The sequence below is a fragment of the Genypterus blacodes genome, unplaced genomic scaffold (genome assembly GCF_046128005.1).
Source record: "Genypterus blacodes isolate CSIRO-AG114 ecotype Tasmania unplaced genomic scaffold, CSIRO-AGI_Gbla_v1 ptg000120l_1, whole genome shotgun sequence".
Lineage (NCBI taxonomy): Eukaryota > Metazoa > Chordata > Actinopteri > Ophidiiformes > Ophidiidae > Genypterus > Genypterus blacodes.
In genome coordinates, this window is record NW_027466923.1 from 2,689,875 (window position 1) to 2,710,161 (window position 20,287).

At 41.7% G+C, this 20,287-nt stretch overlaps 1 protein-coding gene across 1 annotated transcript; it reads right to left on the bottom strand.

Annotated features, from left to right (window-relative positions):
• Positions 1-1,194: 1,194 nt before the first annotated feature.
• LOC143009983 (MAGUK p55 subfamily member 7-like) lies at positions 1,195-20,055 on the bottom strand. The gene is made up of 18 exons (XM_076162089.1): positions 19,844-20,055; positions 18,800-18,918; positions 18,278-18,355; positions 16,394-16,474; positions 14,471-14,614; positions 12,894-12,975; positions 12,694-12,779; positions 12,109-12,186; positions 11,329-11,525; positions 10,667-10,725; positions 10,450-10,461; positions 9,997-10,041; positions 7,777-7,950; positions 5,926-6,006; positions 5,743-5,836; positions 5,553-5,661; positions 4,658-4,801; positions 1,195-2,557 (listed from the first exon to the last, which is right to left on the bottom strand). The coding sequence occupies exons 1-18, from the start codon at positions 19,911-19,913 to the stop codon at positions 2,327-2,329; spliced, it is 1,884 nt and encodes a 627-aa protein (XP_076018204.1). The 5' UTR covers positions 19,914-20,055; the 3' UTR covers positions 1,195-2,326.
• Positions 20,056-20,287: the final 232 nt, after the last annotated feature.

The following is a 20,287-nucleotide window of genomic DNA, read 5'->3' on the forward strand; positions in this document are numbered from 1 at the left end:
TAGGAAAAGTGTGTGGATGTGTGATGTTTACTGTTTGTATCCTCAGACGTCCTCTGTGTGTTTCTCTCTTTGTGTACTTGTTTGTCAGATGTTGTCTCTGCTGTCACACGGCTGTATTAACATGTCAACATCACTAAGCTGGAAGCCCTTTTATTCAATTTTTTACGCATTCCTTAATGAATCAAATACATTTTCCCCTCCTGCTTTCAATTAGAGTCGTTCCCAGACGGTGTTTCGCTAGAGTAACGTCGGGAATATCACATGCAAAGATGAATATATTGTTTACCATCAGATGTATTTATTTTTACATTCTATATGATTGAGCCAAATTATGCGGGACCGTTTGGCACGGCGCTTGTAAGCGAAGTGGGAGCTGCAGTGAACATAAAACGTGAGGTTTTGCTTGGATCACTCCGGTGCCTTTAATGGCATCGTTATGATCTCAGAGCGCGCCTGCAGATTCTCAGTGGCGTGATGAAATTACGCTGCCATGCTTGGCTGAAGGCTTCAAACCTGGCAGGAGTGTGACTGGCACCCCCCCCCCTGGCCGCCTGGTTGGTACATTTAGCGAACAGGGGGGAACGTGGACGCGACTGACGATCTCAGTTAGCCTTCAAAGACTCAACTTTCCACCATCTTGTGTTTGATGTCGACAAGGCTGCCAAGGTAAAATAAATACTTCATTTACCTCAAGGATGAGACTTAATGTGTGTGTGTTCCACTTGTATGCTCACCGTCTCCGCCTAATCCACTATGGCGAGGCCTCGCTGTGTCGTTACAGTAGGCTTTTATTCGCAGCTGTAACTCTCTCTCAGCATGTCTGCAAAAGACCCAGGTCCCTGGAAAGTCATTAGCATCCCTCCACATCACACTGCTCCCTTTTTCCTCCCAAATACGACATGATAGACACATTAACACTCCTTCACACCCAATTAAGCACGGCATCCAAAAAGAGGAAGGAAACCCCATGACTGTAAGAGGAATGCAGCCATTAAAGAGAATTAGCATGAATAGCTGAAATCTGCTCCACTTAAATATGAATATTTGTTAATGGAGTGTCACTAATGGCGAGTTACTGCCAATTATTCTCAATTTCCTTCATAATGGTGTTAAAAACGCAAATATCCTTACAATTAATGACTTGTGTCAGTGTTGCTATATTCTCATTTTATTAGGGTTACAATTACATGAGTATTTAACCTAAAACGTGTTTAAAGAAAAGCCATAAATAATCTAATACACTTTTACAGGACATCACAATGGTCTGGAGCTTAAATGACACACACACACACAACTTAAAGCATTAACTTATACACTCCTCTTTTATCGATGTATAGAACTTAAAATGTTATAGCCATGAAACTGCTTGGTATATTCTAGGTCGTCTGATGGATTTAATTGACTATTATCTTGTTTATGTCCCTATTTTGTCCCACATGTTGTTGGCAAATGTCTCCCCGGCTGCTACTAATAATATTTCTCTGGTGTACATTACAGTTAATTGAAGTGCAGCAGCTGTCAGAATAATTACATGCTGATGTTTGCGACTTGGCAGGGAAGGATTACGAGCAACCACAAGCTCTGGAGAGTTTCCTTTTTTCTTCATCCTACGGGCCGACGTTATTTCAACTAAATGCCAACAGAAAAGGAAAAAAAAAAAAAACGAAAAATCTGCTGTCTGAGAGAGAGAGAGAGTGAGAGAGAGAGAGAGAGAGAGAGAGAGAGAGAGAGAGAGATTCTATTTGACAAATAAACAAAATATTCAAGTATCATTTTGGACAAAAAGCATAAACTATTTCTAATTAGTTTTTAGGGATCAGTTAAAACATTGATTGTTGTCATTCAGTCATCGTATCATACAACTAAAGTCCAATGTAATTTAAGACATTTTATGATTGATTGGCATTGGCGTTAACCCCGTCTACCCGGTCTACACAGTGACAAACCCTGGCCTTTGACGTCTGTGAAGAATCAAGATTGGATCAACAATCATTGTTCTTCTCCAGAATTGTTCATTCTTTTTGGGGTCATTTTGTTTTATATTATGCTTTTAGACATTTTGACATTCACTTATTTATTAACATATGTAAGAAATGTAACCACTTTTGAGAATCAGCTCAGTTTGTTCAAGAATTGTTTGTAATAATATAAGTATTATTTATTCATTTATTTCATTATTATTTTTAGAAACCAGACAGATTTTGTTATGAATTTTTTTCGGAAATAATACAATTAGAATTATTAATCATTATTATGTAGCATTATGAGCTGTGAATAAGCCATAGCATAGGTTACTATATAATTATCTACATCTACATCTACAAGTTCAAATCCAACCACTAAAAGGGCCAAAATCTCTCTTTGTTGTTGTTGGTGAGGAGCAAATCCACTCTGCAGGAATCCACTGGACATCTGTCCCTTCTACCTTCTTGAGGTTTGCTTTCAGCTCTCTAAAAGCCACAACAATATCCCCATTTACAATCACCTTGTCAAATAGGTGACCGTATTGGCTCTCCATACTTTCAGCCGAGTCAATCATGTCTTGAAAATCCTCCTCCTGTGAAAGAAAACACAAGAGTAAACGGATTTATATACAGTAAATAGCTGAAGCACTTATCGGGTAAAGCATGGAGTAGCACTCTGAGACGTAGACTACATCTGTTGAAAAATGTGTGTGTAAACATGGCAAAGAGTAAAGTTCAGGTCCAGATTCCTCCAAATGACTTGGTGAAGGATCTGAAGACTCTGATTCCTGAGACGTTCCCTGATGGATGTGTGAACTTTCTCAAAGGCACTGAATACACTCCCCTGAACAAGGATATTAGATTTATCAACAACATGTGCTTGGCTGTGATCCGCGGAGAAGATCAAGTCTACTTTTTCGGCTGATTCAGTTCTGGAAGACGATCACAGGGATGTGTCGCGGTTCCTTTACTTATTGACACCCTCTGATTTATACCTGATCTTAAAATGAAAATGAAAGTGGGAGCTCCAGTCAAACTGCTCAGGAACCTGCAAGCTACACACAAGATAGCCCGGTGTCTTAGTGGGGGAAAAGGCAGCTAAATATTGCCAACACCAAAGAAACTCACCAACAGCAATGGGAGTCTTCTAGTCTGCACACACTTTTAAATACATGTGCACATTCAATTTACACACCAATACACTGAACACAAGACAATATATCCATTAGGCACATCAGCCTTTGTGTGCTGGTCCTGAATGATTTGCGGTTTGTTCAGGATCTGGACTTTGAGGAGTCATGACATACAGAAAGCATTGCTGACATTGTTGTTCTTATCTGTTTTGAATTAGGTCGAGCTGACATCTATAACAACACACACTGTGTCCTGTATGCAAACGCTGGCTGCCATTTGCCGTAAGACATGACAGACAAAACTTTAATGCCAACAGTCTTGGTTCTGCCGAATCCAATCCACTGATCAGAGGCCTTCAGTTTCTCTCTCAATATACATGGACAAATTACAATGCACCTTCAATTTGTGCACGTGCAACTGTGTGCACAGACCAGAGATGGATGTCTTTACTTTGTGCAAGCACTTTTCTGTCCATCCATCCATTATCTCTGTCTTATTCAGGGTCACGGAGGGATGCAGTCAGCAAACAGATGGTGTTCTTTTTGTGTGTAATTCAACACCATTGTGGATGAGGACATAATCCTTAATGGTCCTTCCAGATGAAACAATTGAATGCTTGAATATTAGCAAATAGGCATCAACCGCAAGAACAAATCAAATCCAGTTCAGACCAAACTCTAACTTTATGTTTGGAGCTTGCATGTTCTCTGTACAGCCTGACCATATGTTGACAAACGAGCCTCTGGAAGGTTGTTTTAGAATAATTTGCACATAACTTTAAAGGATATGGAACGGATCCCTGTGACCATTCTCTACTATACGGGCCGAGGCGTAACGTGTCGTTACATGCTGAGAGTCAAGGATAAGAGGTCTTTTCACAGCAGCTGTGGTCCAGTTTGGAAGCACGGCCCTATAAGATATGCCTGAACTCTGTGAGAGCGTTGCTGCTTGGCACCGGGCAACCTCCGGCCATGCTGCAGCACAGGTGTGTGACCTCGGGCTTTTAATAAGGGCAACTTGGGCAACCAGGGTCAAAGACTGAACGAGAAGCCAGATGGGCATTATGAAAGTGACCTTGTATGTTCTTGTCCTGGCTTAAACATATGTATCATCCCAAGAGCCAGTTTGAGAAGAAGATGAATACTGACAAATGAAGGTCTACCACCAAACTGATAAACAATGAACTCACATCCTACTCTCATTTATGCAGTAACCTTCACTTTTGGACCAAATGTGCTCACCTACATGTTCTTCTGCACCATGATGGACCAAGCAGCCACCCACCAAGCAGCCTTGTAACTCTCCAAGAGATCCCCTGCCTCTTAAATGTCTCCTAAACGCTAACCAGAGGGTCAACCATGTGTGATGCAAGGTGTGTGCCAGTGTGGGGGGTTAGGTTATGTGTATGTGATGCTTGGTGGGTGTGTAAGAGGCCACTGTGTTTGACCTCACCCCGTTCAACTCAGCCCCATGTTTGAAGACATGGAACAAGTGCTTGACTTACACACACCATTACACACCTAGCAGAATGTGTTTTGTTGTGTGTATGTTTATCTTACAGAAAATGTCCTGACTGGATTCTTCTCCCCTCCATCGCAGACAAACTTTGCTCTTCTCCTGGTGAGACGCAGCTCCTCGATACGTGGCGGCTTCACAAACACCACGTACGGTTTGAATTCAAATGTGTACACGTGCTTAATGTTCTGTAGAGGGAAAGACACAAAATCAGCACGTGGAGCAGAAGGACATGTATGTACAGGACGATCTGGAATCTGATCAATACACACTCATTTTGGCTGAATTAAAGGAATTCTTTATGAGGCCTACACATCAGGTAAGCCCAATTCCCTTTACTCCTGTCCTTATCAAGCCACTGTTGGTCTAGATGGTTGAATTATTGTATTTGCTACCACATTGACAACTAGTGTCACCATCTACTCCTTTTCAGCTGCAGGACTTGAACCTCAGGTAGACAATATCCCTCTAGATCCTGCCCCTCTCCATGCAGGAACCTAGAACAACCAGTAGGACTAGCAGGACTTGGCGAGTGCAGCAACATGGCCTAGAACCATCTGACAGCTTCCCAACTGCACACACATCCAATTGCCAGATCCACGACCAAGCCAGAGAAACCACTGACAGTTACCATAGCATCGTGGTTTTAAACCATAACTACTCTTTGTTTCTCTCTGACGTCAATACAATGACTTTTGTTTTAATTTCCCCTGGTTTTGTATGAAATTTCACAGTGACCAGTTCTCCTTAGAGAAGTCTGGACGAAGCCTGCTTGTATTTTTTGCTACTTTTATGCGTATCACTCTCTATAAACACATCACAGAAACGCAAAAAGCTTCCAATTTTTGTAGACACCGTTAAACAAAACGTATTGTGTCAGTAAACGGACTTGAAATCGTTTTATTTTTATATCTACTTGTCATAATACTTGTCACTTACACTTGGGTGTACGTCTAGAATGCACACTTTGCCCTCGGCTATCACTTGAAGAACAGAGTCGAGACTGGTTCCATAGTAGTGACCTCTGTGCTTCCCATATTCTATAAACCTTAAGACAGAAGGAAACAGAGAAGGCTGGTGACTATGGGAAATGGAAATGGAAACCTTTTGGAATAGCGCCTTCATATACCTGTGACTGAGAATGTCCTCTTCGAACATTTGCACTGAGACAAAACGATAATCCATCCCTTCTTTCTCTTGCTGTCTCTTCTCTCGTGTGGTGTCTGAAAGAGAACAAATGATAGAAACTGTTTTACATGAAGGAAATGTGCCTGGCAGTTTGAGTTATTAAACTTTTACTTGCCAGTCTTACGTGGTACAGTGACACTGTAGTGATCAGGGTCCGAGATGAGGAGCCTCCTCTTTAGTTCATTAACGCCAACGCCACTGGGCCCTCGAGACAAAGAAGAAAACAGTGCTGTTATGCGTGCTGCTGCGTACCCAATGTTTTCCTTGTGACAATCCCAACATCTAATAGGCTTTATGCTGGTGACCTGGTGGCACATCTGTCTTTATCATTAGAGAGAGAGAGGAAAGAGGCAGACAGAAAGAGCTCTGATTTCACCCTGATTTCAGTCAGTCTGTGATTCGCTAACTTGCCTTTCTCCCTCTCAAATGTTTAATGTGTCTATACCCTCTGGAAAATCCATAGCATCCCGTCTGAATGTGACATCTGCAAAGCCACACAGTATCGGTGTCATTATGAGTGTAGGATGCACAGGATGAAGCATACGCACACATGCAGACACACATGTTCAAAGCATCTGGGATTTTCTTCTTGGGCTCCACCAGCTCCAGATTGCATCAGACTCCAATGGAGCGCTGTCTGACTGTAGGATTCCTGACATACCTGCCTTTTCCATCACAGCGTTGCATGACCTCGATACATTACAAAATATCAAGTTTACAGACTCTCCCCACTCTTACACTGCTAATGCCTTTCTCAGCTGCACAGAGGAGCATCATCAGGCACCATGGATACTTTCTTCTGTCCTTTTTTTGAGGAGTTACATGATCTTTAGCGCTCACTATGGCTGACAATCCTTTTCACCAACTTTTTCCCGAGGCATAACGGTCTATTGTTTCCCTAAGCAAGGATATGCATTGAAATCTTAAAAAGAATAGATTTCCTTTTCAAAAACTTATACAGCTGGTCCTGTTTAAGCTATCCAGGTTTTGGTTTTCCTGTCTATAACTTTCATTGCCAATAAGCTATATATTCCTAATGATGACCTCCAGTCAATGAAGAGCCTTTATGCTGCAGACAGTAAAACGTAATCCAGCGTCGGGGTAAGCTCCAACTCAATTAAAGAGGTCTAAATCTGAATCCAAGCTGTCTTAACTGTTCCAGTTTGATGATTGAGCACTTGGCTGACATTATGAGGGATCTTATTCAAAATCCACTCGTCCTATTCCCTCCATTTAGCTATCATTTATCGATTATCTGTTTTTTTTCGTGTACTCCTCTCCTCTATCCCTTCAAAATTAAATGTTCTTTTCCTCTTCTTCCACCTCTCTTCTCCTCTTCCTCTTCCTCCTCCATCGATGACCCTCAGTGACAGATGACCTAGAGTTGTATTGTTGTATTGTATGACCTTAAAAAGACCTTCAGCTTCACTCAAAGTTAAAGTCCCCATGGAGAGATATAGCTCAAGAATACACAGAGCAGACCTGCAGGATTGGCAGAGAATTGAATCTGGGGTGGGCTCCTAGGTAACATAAGAGAACACAATATATTCTGACTCTGAGTGCTCTGACAGTGTTTACGTAGTTCTGATGGGAAAGGATTGTTCTTGCACTCAAGAGTGGGACCATAAATCTTCATCAGTGCATCATCGATTCCTTTTGATCAACAGCAGCTTCAGTAACGTGTGGCTGCAAATGGGCTCATGTTTGTATGAACTGAAAGACAGCAGTGTAATAAAGAACAGAACACCTTTTTTTAAACTGCGCCCACTGGAACTACCGTGACATTTTGAAGTTGATTACATACAGTACATTATGTGTCAATGTGAAATTCATGTAATACATACATCACACAGTTGCTCTTTGACCCATTTAGAGAATAAGAGGCCGCAAATTACTTGAAGCGACTTAAAGTAGTTTGACTTCCTGGTCAGCAATCATCCAGAAAAGTGTCTACACATACGTTGTACACACGTACCGACCAAGAGGACAAGCCGGTATCTGTCCTTGGGTTCTCTGCAGTAGGGGATAACCTCGATGTAGGTAGGGGTACACACTGAGTCATTCACCCCGGCACTCCACCTCCTGGATCGGACCGCTTCTCTGGCCTGACTTCCCTTTCTGCCCAGGCGGAAACTCCTTCTTAAACCAGCTATGACAGAGAGAGGCACATGTGAGTGTGAGCCCACCGGTCGGGTTTATTACCATTGCACTGATTGTTGGAACTGGGGCAATGAAACTATACCGAGCCAAAATTCCGCCAGCTTGCTGTGTGGTCATTAAAATAGCTGTATTATGTATTCATGCTGACATTGAGTCATATTGTTGCCCTAATTCATAACAAGCTGGACAGTCGGGACAAATGAGGAATATTTACCATGACCAAAAAACAGGACAGCAAAGCAAGCTGACCAAACTTTGACCATAGTTTCAGATAACTTGCTTCAACACATCGTCTACACCACTGTTGGAAGTCTAAAGGTATTTTCGTTATCCTACTTTTAATTGGATTTGACTTCAATTTGCCACCGAAAAAAGCTCCCCTTAGTGTGTATGAACAGCATCAGATGACAACAAGCATCAGAACTCTCCTGAAGCTAGAGGTGCTGTACGCATGAGTGGCAGAATCCAAGACGAAACACCTCGGTTCAAGAAACTGTCATCGCTGCCACCCATAAACTGGTGTCAAGCGCTATCGTGGCCTAACACGTTGAGCAGCACAGCGCTCGGTGGAACAAGAGTCAACAACAGTAAGAGGACAACTTTGAAATGGAGCACCCAGAATAGTCTGTCACGCGTGGCTTGTAGGGCTGTCTGACAGCCATCGTCTGCCATGCGACTGTGGTTTGGCCTGGCTTGGCAGGCTCTCTCTCTCTCTCTCTCCTTCATGATGTTAACTGCTGCTAAGCGATGGTGCCAGGCTTTCTTTGACGTCAGCTGCAATTTCACTCTGTAAGCAAATCTGTCCATTTCCTCTGCTTGCTTCTTTCTGAAGATACAAGGCGAGCAGAGACTTAAAACCTTCTGAAGACAAACATTTTATATTTGTTTAGTTTAAAAGGGGGCGTATACAAATTCCTTATTATGTTCTTATTTTCTATTTAGGAGTCTATTTTCAAACTTTGGACTCCATTGCTACAACACTGTTCACACTGAGTGAAAACAGACCACTCTGTTTTGATTGGCCAACCTCTGCTCAGACTGAGAAACATGACTGGATACATTTTCCGAAATCATTTAACGCGTCTCCAATAAGTACTTCTAGTAAATCTATTATAACGTTTTTGCTTTATTGTACATTATATGAGACAAGAGGAAGGGATGCAACAAGAAACTTCTACGATGAGCCGCGCTCCAGCTCATCATGTCCACATTAAATGTTAAGAGCCCTAAGCAAGTCGGTCGTCAAAAAACTCCTCTCTCCAGATGCACTCGCACACTCGCACACGTAGGACAGCTTGTCTCCCCAAAATGATTCCATCTCACCATTTTGCGGTCAGACATAACCGCTGACAATCTTTCAAGAAGAATCAGTCAGTGGGGGACAGCCGAGAACAAGCTGTTTGCTACAGTGCTGCAGTATTTCCTGTCCACTTTTCCCTCATGTACTGAGTTGTGTATCTGTAATAATGCTTAGGTCCCTTTTCTACTCCAAATCCTCTTTTGAGGGCAACTGCAAAGTGATCAATGAAGGTTTTAAATGGCAGGATGAGAGGAAATGTTAAGTCTAAAGCATAGCCTCAGGTGGAAACTGGCCTGAAATTCACATTATTAAATGCACGAGTCTCTGAACTGATATGATGCAACATCTAAAATTACTGTACCTTTCCTTGTACAGAGACAAGGACCATTTCACAATCAGCCATAAGTGTACGCCCCCATATGAACATCCTGTACAGCACACAGGCCCCCATACACACACACACATCATATCCAATCCATGAGATCAAGACAAATGGGAAGACTAAAACCTCAGTTGCTGATCTAGTCTCATCTGCAATTGTAAACCACAAAACCAGTTCATCATAGGAACTGGCTGGTAAATGCAGACAGCGGCTTTTGATTTCTTGTTTTTCTCTCCGTCCATTTTGTGTTGTTGCGAGCTGTCATATCCAATTGTCCTTGAATTGTTTTATGGTATTGTGTAGTAACATAGAAGCAGAAGCTCCTACTCCAGGGAGCGAGTCAAACCTCTCACCAATGTGGATCCCTGTAATCGCTCCATAGTCCACATCATCCGTGACTGAAGAAACAGAATGGGAGAGATGATGGATTGAAGAAACTATGGAAACCACAGGGAAGGACATGTGTGTACTCCAAGTACAAGCAAACAGTTTGTTCTGACCCACATCTCCTGATATTTTGCTTTGGAAACAGTGAAAGAAATAATAACCACATTTAGAAGATTCTAATAACCATCCTACTCTAACAAAATGATTACTGGTGATAGAGTAAAGCACTGGAGAATGACATCTTTAAAACAAAAAAACACTTTTTAAGCAGAATCATCTGAATATTAGAAATATAGAGTGTTGCGTGATTATTGTGTCAACTCTGTATATCTTTGAACACTAAAACCCAAAAGATATATCATGTCCTGCCAATTCTGTTGAGAGGCAGCAAGGAAAAAGCAAATTCAAACTGACAGTACCTTCCTCCTCATCTGTGGAGCATGTGGAGAAAACCAGAGCGATGAGTCGACTAGGAGCAGGAGTAAAGTCTGGCTCAGACATGAAGACACGGCCTGTCACCTCTCAGCTTTGCACTGAAGGATCTTGAATATGTTTATTGGAAATTGTTGAAAAGCTTTTATTTGTTATTTCTAGTGTGGTCATTTCATAGACAAATGTAGGCGGACTGACCGGCACATGCAGGGTTGATTCGTGGAGACTTGAACAGAGCTTTAGGTCGCTGCAGAGCAATTCGCCTGTCAGAGACCAAACAGAAAATGGAAAAAATTATTTTGTAGTTTAGGCAGGCTTCACTTTCCACAACAAAAGCTACAATGTAAACGATTACTTATTCTAGGATTTGAAATAATTGGCTTGTAAAAATGTAAACATTTTTGTGTTCTGTGCAATGTTCTGTACATTCTGTATATTATATAGTTAAATAATTTATAATCTGATATTTTTACAACATTTCTAAAATCAATATTTTTTATAGAATTTCTCTACATTTCTACATTTTGTTTAGATTTTTTTTTACATTTCTTCTATTTAATCTTTCTGAAAGCTGTCTTTTTGTGCATTGTTTTCTTTCTGTTTTTGAGACTTTTATAAAATACCAAATTATGAACATTCAAGAAAAAATAATTCATTGCACAAATTAATTAAGATTAATATTTAGATATATTTTACAGAACTTTATTCCAAGCGTTTCTGCTCTTGCAGACTTTGCATTACATGTGTCTTGAATCAAGAATCAAGAAGAATCAAGAAACAAAAAGGGTTTCGGCTGCTTGCAGTGTCCTCTAGGAATAATGTGACATGTGTGAATATTGCCAAACAAAATGGTAGAAGAAAACCACCTCTCTTGGAGCTGTTGCGAGGGAATGAGGCCTGCTCGGGTGATGCTGTCTCCATGGTGACAAGCCTGCCACCAAGAGTCATCGTCCGTACTGACAATCTGGAGCACGTCACCTTTTTTGAAGGCCATTGCTGCATCCTTGCATGGGATGGAAGGATCCTCAGTCGGATCGTAGTCAAACAGAGTCCTCACAAATAGCTGGAGGGAGGAAATGTTTTAATGTTTTAGTTTTCAAACCATCAAATGTTGAAGATGAAGACGATACCAGCAGCAGTCAAAATAGGAAAATCTTAATTTCATGCCAAAGTTGATTTTCAGTCTTTCGCTCTCGATTCTGGCAATCAACACAACATTTTTGTCTCTTGCTTCAAAACACATTTTTGTGTCATCTTTGAGAAATAACCATGAACACTGAAAATAACCTGTCTTAAATCATTACAAACATATTTTTATCTGAACATGTGAGAATTCTTTCCCACAGGTGAGTAGATAATGTTAATGTTAAACTGATATTGCTCAATTGGGAACAGATGTGATGTGAGGGAAATTATGCTCTCAAATGATGCAAACTGTAATGAAGTCTGACCAGTTTTGTATCATTGATGGTTGATCTGAATCTACCTCTTGACAGCCACTCGGCTATAGTGACAGATCTATGGCAAAATCACAAAACATGACCAGCGGACAACTGACATCATCTCCTTTTGACTAAAACCAGGTGGACACTTTTTAGTGCACTTAATGGGTTGGAGGAGAATTAGAAACACTCTGTTTACTGTACCTTCTTCTTATTTGTTGATGCCTCTTCATTGTTGAATGCAGGAATGATTTTGAATGTAACTTCCCTCGGATTACTAGCCTATGCAAAAAAAACGGCAAGGTTCATTTACAATATTAGTAAAAAGGAAGAGATAGTAGAGGGAATGAAGAGAAAGAAGCTGTGTTTCATTCAATGGGACAATCCTAAATCGACGTAGTCTGGGAGTAGAAAGGTCTCTTCAGAGGACAGAGGACAGAGGACACACCTTGTAAATGCGTGCAAAGACCCTCTGCATCATCAAAGTTCTCATCTTTGACTCATTTCACACTTTTGTTTATTTACTCCCAAGAAAAAAGGCATATTGAAATACTTTGTAATTTATCTTCTTGAATGTATCACAGACAAAATGAAATTGTTTTGGTTTGATTACAATGCAATGCAATGTTTTCTGGGGTCCAGGGAGGATGCACTGCTTGAAGGCCACATATCTTGGCCCCAGTGTGCAGGATCCTCCTAAATGGGACAGTCAAGTATGATGTAAGCAGTCTTCACATGATACCTTCAAAGGATGCGGTCCCGTGAAATGAGACACGGCTCGAAACTAACCAGAAGAGGAATAACTTCACTTGGCTTTTTGTCCTCCAGTGAGACGCCGTTCACTTCTTTCAGCTCGTCTCCTTCGTGGATCAGCCCTTCAAAGCATTACATGTATGGATAATTGATTAAATATTGTGTGTATCGCATCATTTGAAGAATAACAACAACAGCAATGTCATGTAAAGTAAGCTTGACACAGCTGTTTATACCACTCTTGTCGGCTGCTCCTCCTCTCATGATCCTCGCCACAACGATGGCCCCGGTGGATTCATCCCTCTTGATTGTCGCTCCCTGTGTGTTGAGCGCCACGACGGGTGAACAGATGACGAACCAACAGAAAAACACATGGATGAAAGATGGATAGGAAAAGATGGACAGAGATGGAGAGCGATGGTGAGGCAATGGTGGTCGGGGAGAGAGAGATTGAAAGTAACATGTTGATTTTATTACAGTCCAGACAAGCTTCTTATTTAGACTCACTTCAGTCCAATGAAAAGTATTTGTACCAAGACGGGACCATTTAGCCGACTGCATTCATGTAACACACAAAGCTCTGGAAAAGGTTATCCAAATCAGCATTATTTTCAACAGATGTTATTGATGTGGAGCAAATGGCAATGGAAACAGCATCTTATGTAGTTGTCTACAATCAGCTCAGGCCGGGTGTAACCCTGTTGTCTGGAAAACGGGAACGCACTAGATCGATCAAAGAAGTTGTGTCAAACAAAGGTCAGCCCCCTTCCAATCTAGTTCTGGGATCGATACAAAAGTATGTTCTCTATTATTGATGCTAAGCGCGTTCCATTCTGGAAGCTAAACCTCTAACACAATAGCCTGCAGACACACGTTAAATTATTGACATATTTGCTTCAGAAATCATATTTTCTCTTCAATATGGTTCCAGTTGGTTGTGATAATTTCAGTATTTCCAGTCGATGCCAGGAGTTTTTCCACAAACAAGTGACAATAGCTTGGAACAAGGTTGGAATAAGGCAGATTACTGCACTTGCATCAAGAAAATGAACCGTGATTAAACAATGCTACAAGTATGCTGTGCGTCACAGCAGATACATGGCAGCGGAAAGTGGAAGAATTGACTCTGAAAAGTCGTGGATGAAGAAAGCGAGCAGCAGCCCAAAGGCAAAGGTGATCCAGCACGTTGCAGAAACCTTTTCTTATGTTTCCTCTCATACCAACAACTTTGGTCCTGGCTTGGCACACGTGGCTTCAGCAGTCTCGCTATTTGACAACATGACATAAATTCAGTCGCCACAGAAACATTCTGCTTGGATTCTGCTTGGATTCTTTTATGCTTCGGACCTCCCTGTGTATGGCAGATATTGTTGCCGGACAAATTACACATTTCCAAACCCAGTTACACTGTTACATGGTTGTCTTAACTTAAATACCTGCATTTCTACATTGACCACACTGCCTTGTTTGTTTTCTACACAATTACAAGGCCAGGTTGCCCAAATAAGAAACAGGCTGATGTGTGCTATGTTTGCAACAGCTAGGTTACAGTTGTCCTCGGGTTTTAAAAGGATTCTTTAGTAGGAAAAGCTGTATTTTTATATTTATAGACTGAGCAAACTAGGCCATTTCTGACAGCAAAACCACTGAAGGCCTGAACTCACCATGTTTATGTCTCTCTGTACCTGCTAAGCCATTTCATATTTTTATTTTGTTAATTGGTATTTCTATGCAAATGTAAACAGTTTTCCCATGCACAAGAAACTTTGGAAATTCCAACAGAGAGACTAAAAACAAGGACATGCTTACTGACCAGCGGCTCTTTGGTTTTGACCAGACTGACGATTTTGATTGAGTCCTCCTCCTCCTCTTCCTCCTCCAACACACCATCAGGTATCTGAGGCAGAGCCGGCTCAAAGTCCCCCTGAGCTACAGCGTCGTGGACAAACAGGAGACTCTGTGGTGGAAACGTACAATAAAAAATAGCTGGCGTCAATGGCGTCACCACTTCAAAATCCTCTCAATGGAGGCACTGAACCACTCAACCCTGATAGATCTGACTTTGTATAGAGGAAAATCACCTTTCTTTCTCACCTTTTCTGTCGTGGACCAGCCGTAAACTCCCAATAAAAAATGGAATTTGTCGTGCTGGCAGACAAACTGCTGTTGGATACAGCATTGAGAATAAATGCCGGTCTGTGGAAGTCAAAGTCTACTCATTTAAAAGGGTCCATTCACAGAGGACCACTGTCAGTGCAGAAAACTAGTTTTAAACCAACATTCCCAGACCATCACATTATGTTAAAGATGGTACATAGAAGCTACACTTACAGATACCCACAAACAATCACAGGAGAAGTTTGACTGATTAAAGCTGACTGAGTTTTGAGAGACGATGCAAGAATGTTGACAGGTCTGCCTAGCCAGGCTTCGCCCGCTATGAGGTGGTTGTAGCCAATTTGGTCAGTGCCAACATGCCAAATTCAATTATGTTTGGGTGACAAAGTCAGCCTGTGGGGCCACCTTAAAGTGAGCTTCCACAGCACACACACCACCCCTGCCTGTGGTGCACCAGCTCAGGTCAAGCATGACATAAGTCAGAAAACTCTCCTTTACCCTGTATGTTTGTGAACTGATCCATGAATGATGACATATGCCAACACAGCTTTTACATGAGCTTTGGCAGCATGAAGGCTAAAATGTTTGGTTGCAGAAAAACAATATTGTGCATAACTGGTATGCTTTCATTGTGAGGGCCTGGAGAAAACACAAAAGAGAAAGAAGAAGAAGCGGAGAGGAAACATCTGCTCATCAACTTCACTTCAGCAATCAGCCAGTCCATCTGTCACTTAGTCTACTTGTTACCGGCCGTGTCCATCAGCAGTGATTCTGCTTAGAACCAGCCAACGTGTGAGCAATGTGTCTCTGGTCACTTTCAGAGGCAGGTTTTCAAAAACAAACCTTCAGTTACAGGATCTTATACTCAGTGTCTCTCCGAGGTATGTGTGAGCTCCTGAGCTTGGGCCAAGAACAAACAGGTCATTAAGACTGTTCAAACAAACCTGTAAGTTCTCCACTGGCTTCAACTCCTCATTAACTCCGACTTCTGCCTTTCACTGGAAAACCATACACTTTGTGCACGGGTGTGTGTGTGTGTGTGTCTGAAATATGACTGTCACCAGGTCTGACATAAGGAAACGTACATTTAAGTTTTCTGGGGTCGCTACATAAGTGAGTACTAATAAACATTTTTCATGAATCAGTGGGGGAATAATGAGGTCAAATCTTTTTTTTAATTGACAGTTTCATGGCCTGTATGATAGCCAGCAGTACGATGTGATAGCTATATATATAGATGTGGTAAAGGGTGTAATAATTTATGTCTTTAGATGTCTGAAGAATATCACAATGACGTCTGCAGGTTTTGTGAGATATGTTAACACAGATGTTGTAAGTGGGTTTGTTTCCCTGCTAATGAGCCTTTCAGGGTCAAGCAGCGGAACAACATCTTACCACTGGACTAATTTCTGGTTTCATAAATGATCCATGTGAGTGACCATTATGGGATACGCCTCAGTGACACAAAACTGTAATCGCACACAGTTTGGGTTGTATGCGTGAGCTCATGTTGAGGAGATGAATGGATCGGGTCATTTTGACTGGACAAAGGACGCGTCTGGGAAAGAGTGGGGTTAGAAGAACATGCAGTGTTATCATGGAAGAAAGTACTCTTCACCTTAAAGTGAGATGTGGAAAAGAGGTCAGCCAGCTCTTTGACTTCAGCTCTCCTCTCTTGGTGTATCAGCTCTTCCAGCAGCTAGAAGCACAGAGACAGACAGGGACAAACAGAGGTGGAGTATAGTTTTATAATTAGAGGTCTACCATGATACATCAAGGGTGGATCCTCCCTGAAATCCCTCAGACTGACAAACAACCAGAGAGGAGGTCTCACGTTGCGTTTCCTATTAACTATTTCTCTGCATTCCTGCTTTTGTTTTGTGTCTTTCAGCCACTAAATCTGAATCTTCAAAGCAGTGTGACAGTAATGGCGACGGCTAAAACAGAGTAGCCTTGACCAGCGGCAACAAGTGGAGAGGCGGAGTGTGACTGTGTGCAGCCGCCTTCTTGTCAAGCATATTACTGTAACGACTTCTACTGCTTCAAGATGTCGAGGCACACTCCAGAAACACAATGCATGAAGGTCATTAGTTTCCACTGTGAGCAAACAGAAGCCTCTCTGAGGGGAAACAGACCCATGGTTTGGCCCTTCCAGTAGGTCCTGATGATTTAAGCCAGGCGGAGAGTGGCTGTCGAGCCGAATCTGAAGCATAGGGAGTGAGAGGAAGGAGATGGAGAGTGTGGGGGGGAGAGGATAAGGGGAGATAGAAATTATGGAAACATGGCATCAACTGCAGTTTGGAGGGTATAAAGAGAAGACGAAGGAAAGTAAATGAAGGCTAGAGGACAGGAGAGGAAGGATCGAGGTAATGGACGGGGAGTATGCTTTGTGGAAAAGAGGATGAAAGCACAGGCTGGGGCCTTGAAGAAGCATAACAAGAAGAGAAACTTGGAAGTAAAGGTTAGAGATGATGACAATGGTACTAATGACATATTGAGAGTCTGAAAAAAGAAACCTCAAGATTGTATCTCAGCTTTTTTCCAACAATGTGGTTCGTCAAGCTGTGATCTCCAACATGCACTGGAATGGTATGCAGCTGAGTGTGAAGCCACTAAGGGATGAAGTTCAACTATCTGAGTGTCTTGTTCGCAGCAGTTGGTTAGAGCATGAGCTTGTAGATGGATTGTTGCAGTGATGCGGACGCTGTATCAAACCGTCTTGGTGTAGACAGAACTCTGAATTCACAGCCCCTTCTACATTCCAAATCCTACCTATGGTCATGAGCTCTTTGTTGTTCCCAAAAGAATGACATCACAGATAGAAGTGCCTCTGCAGGGTGCCGAGACTCACAGAACCGCTGCACCTTTACACTGAAAGGAGCCAGCTGAGTTGGCTTGCCTGCTGGATATCTCCCTAGTAGAGGTTTCCTTGGGCATGTCCGACAGGGACGAGACCACAGGACAGGCCCAGAACGCTTAGTTGGTCTACAGATCTTATTCTGGCTTTTATTTATGAATTTAATAATGTTGAATGATTTACAGACAAGGCTGGAAAATGACTGACAGCGATAGGTGAAAGGGGCGCTTAGCTAACGGATTAGAAAGGTTGCAGAGTTGTTGGGTCAGTGCCTTAGTGGGTGTGCTATGTGTCACTTCATCTTAAATCTTAAAATTAATTGTATTCCTCCGTAGAGAAATATTAGACTGTTCAACAAAATGATTTTAGCAGCCTCATGCTCGCCTGTGTCCTCAATGACCTGACTACTGGCACACAGATACACGATGATACCTGCTTTAGTCACATCGCTCTATGTGCCAGGAAAACAGGGGTTATCAGCATCCAAGATGACAAAGATTTCAGATTACGTTTCAAAACTCTCAAGCTCAGATGGATGAGAAAGTACATTCCACTCGTGCTTCTGTGTGACAGGACGCAGTGAAATATCTCCATTTTCAATCTCCTGTGTCTATCTGCAAAAGATGTTTGGAGAGAGTCACTTACATCTGAGGCCAGACTCGTTGCTTGTTCCTGGACAGGCACCGGGCTTCGCTTTTCAAAATCCTTCAGCCGCTCGTGGATCTGTCAAATCAGTAAAGAATCAAGATAAAGGTTTGCCGAATTGTAAAGAGGTAAAGGGCCATGAAATCAAAATAATATTCCTTACCAAATACATCAGCATTCACACGTCATCAGTGTGTTGAAATAATAATAAATTATAAATCAAAAATGTGTGTACAATGACCAATCAGATATCTTGACACATAGTGGTACTGATTGATAGTACTGATATATTTATATTTTGTTCTACTACTACTACTACAACTACTCCTGCTGCTACTTCTAACTACTGTAACTGCTACTACTACTACTACTAATAATAATAATACTGTTGCTGCTGCTAACCCTAACCCTAACCTTATACTTACTATACAGCTGAAACAGGTCAAAACATAGATGATGTATTGTAATTGTGAGGAAGAAAACAAAAGAAAAGAAGTTGTGATTGTACAAATGTGTCTTTACCCTGAAGAGCAAGTGAAGCTTCTTTTCCACCAACATGCTGTGAAGGAACACGTAGTCTTCCTCTCTGTCTGTATGAGACTCTGTGCCAGACATCACTGGTGAGAGCAGTGTGCACACACCTGGAGGAATGGTAGATCACACACACACACTCAGACATACACACATAAACCACATCAATAAGCATCTGCACTTGTGACTGTATTTAATTTACATGGGGTTGTTTTGGTTATGAGGTGAGGTCAGGAATCAAAATACAGTGGTCAAAGGTTAAATGCAGGGTGTGATGAAAACCTCCCATAGGGAATTACATAAAGGTCTCACTATTACAGTAACCAGGGCCTTATTTTCCATTTATCCTTAAGGACAGGATGTGGAAAGCTGATGGAAAACAAAGAACTTAGCCAGCTAAAATTATATAGACATTTAACATACATATAGCTTATTGTGCAAACGCCCCCCCACCCCGAACACACACACAACCTGCTATGTTTTGCACATATCTGTGTGTTCTGTGTTATTTTTCATAGAGAGCCCGAGACAGAGAGAAAGGAGGGAGTGAAATACGTCTCTACAGTGTTTGTAAAATATGGCTCTTCTGAGATATCACTGCCCCCTAATGCTGGTATTGGATATTTCAATGTTAACATCACAGTACTGTTCCACAACCCAAAAGGCTACATCTATAAATCTCAGTATCCATATTTAATCAGATATGGTTTTGTTGTGTTTATCAAACTTTATCACAGGAAACCTTTCCATTGATCAGTATCACTTAGAATAACTCATCATACTCAAAAAACTGCATGGAACAGGGTATGAGCTCATAGCCACAATGTCTGTGGGGTACGAGAGCAATAAATGCATTAGACTGATGACACTATTTGCATATGGAAGCAGCTTTTAGTTTGGATGAAGGACAAGGTTCTAGGTCATATTACTAAAGAAAAATAGGATGATAAACTACATCACATTTGGGATACAATTAAAAACATAAAAGGCATGCCTGATATGAGAGCAGAACAACACAAATATGATCACACTCACCAGAGAGTGGCAGTGTATCCCGGCAGGCCTTTATCCCAGGACAAACCAAAAGGAGCTGAGTTGCATACATCCACTTGTAGGAAGAGGGCGCATAGTTTCAGACTGAGCAGATTGTAAGAGAGGATGTCTCTTATTCGGTCGATATCTGTCCACTCTGAACTAAATCAGGCCAGCAGGTGATCAATATAGCAACCATGAGACATGGGTCATTGTGCATGTTTCTTTCCACATCACTGCAGACATAAATGCAGGGGGATTTTTGCATTTGAGGTCTGTGGCGTCTGCAATGCCTCATGAGATTTCAGATCTGATGTTACAGCTTTGTTTCCTTTTCTTATCAGCCTTTTTGTTCTGTGGTTCAAAAAAAGGTGAAAAGCAAGTTTTTGCATCTGAATATGGGATTTCCACATGTGGTTTAGTTTGTGATGGAAAAAAATAACTTAG

What these genes read in the sequence shown, in the direction of transcription:
- LOC143009983 (XM_076162089.1), bottom strand. Translation starts at nt 19,913, where the DNA reads ATGTATGCAACTCAGCTCCTTTTGGTTTGTCCTGGGATAAAGGCCTGC. An exon ending in CAACGAGTCTGGCCTCAGAT is followed by an intron (nt 16,475 to 18,277) that starts GTAAGTGACTCT and finishes CTGTGCTTCTAG; the next exon opens with CTGCTGGAAGAGCTGATACA. An exon ending in GTGAAGTTATTCCTCTTCTG is followed by an intron (nt 12,187 to 12,693) that starts GTTAGTTTCGAG and finishes TTTTTTGCATAG; the next exon opens with GCTAGTAATCCGAGGGAAGT.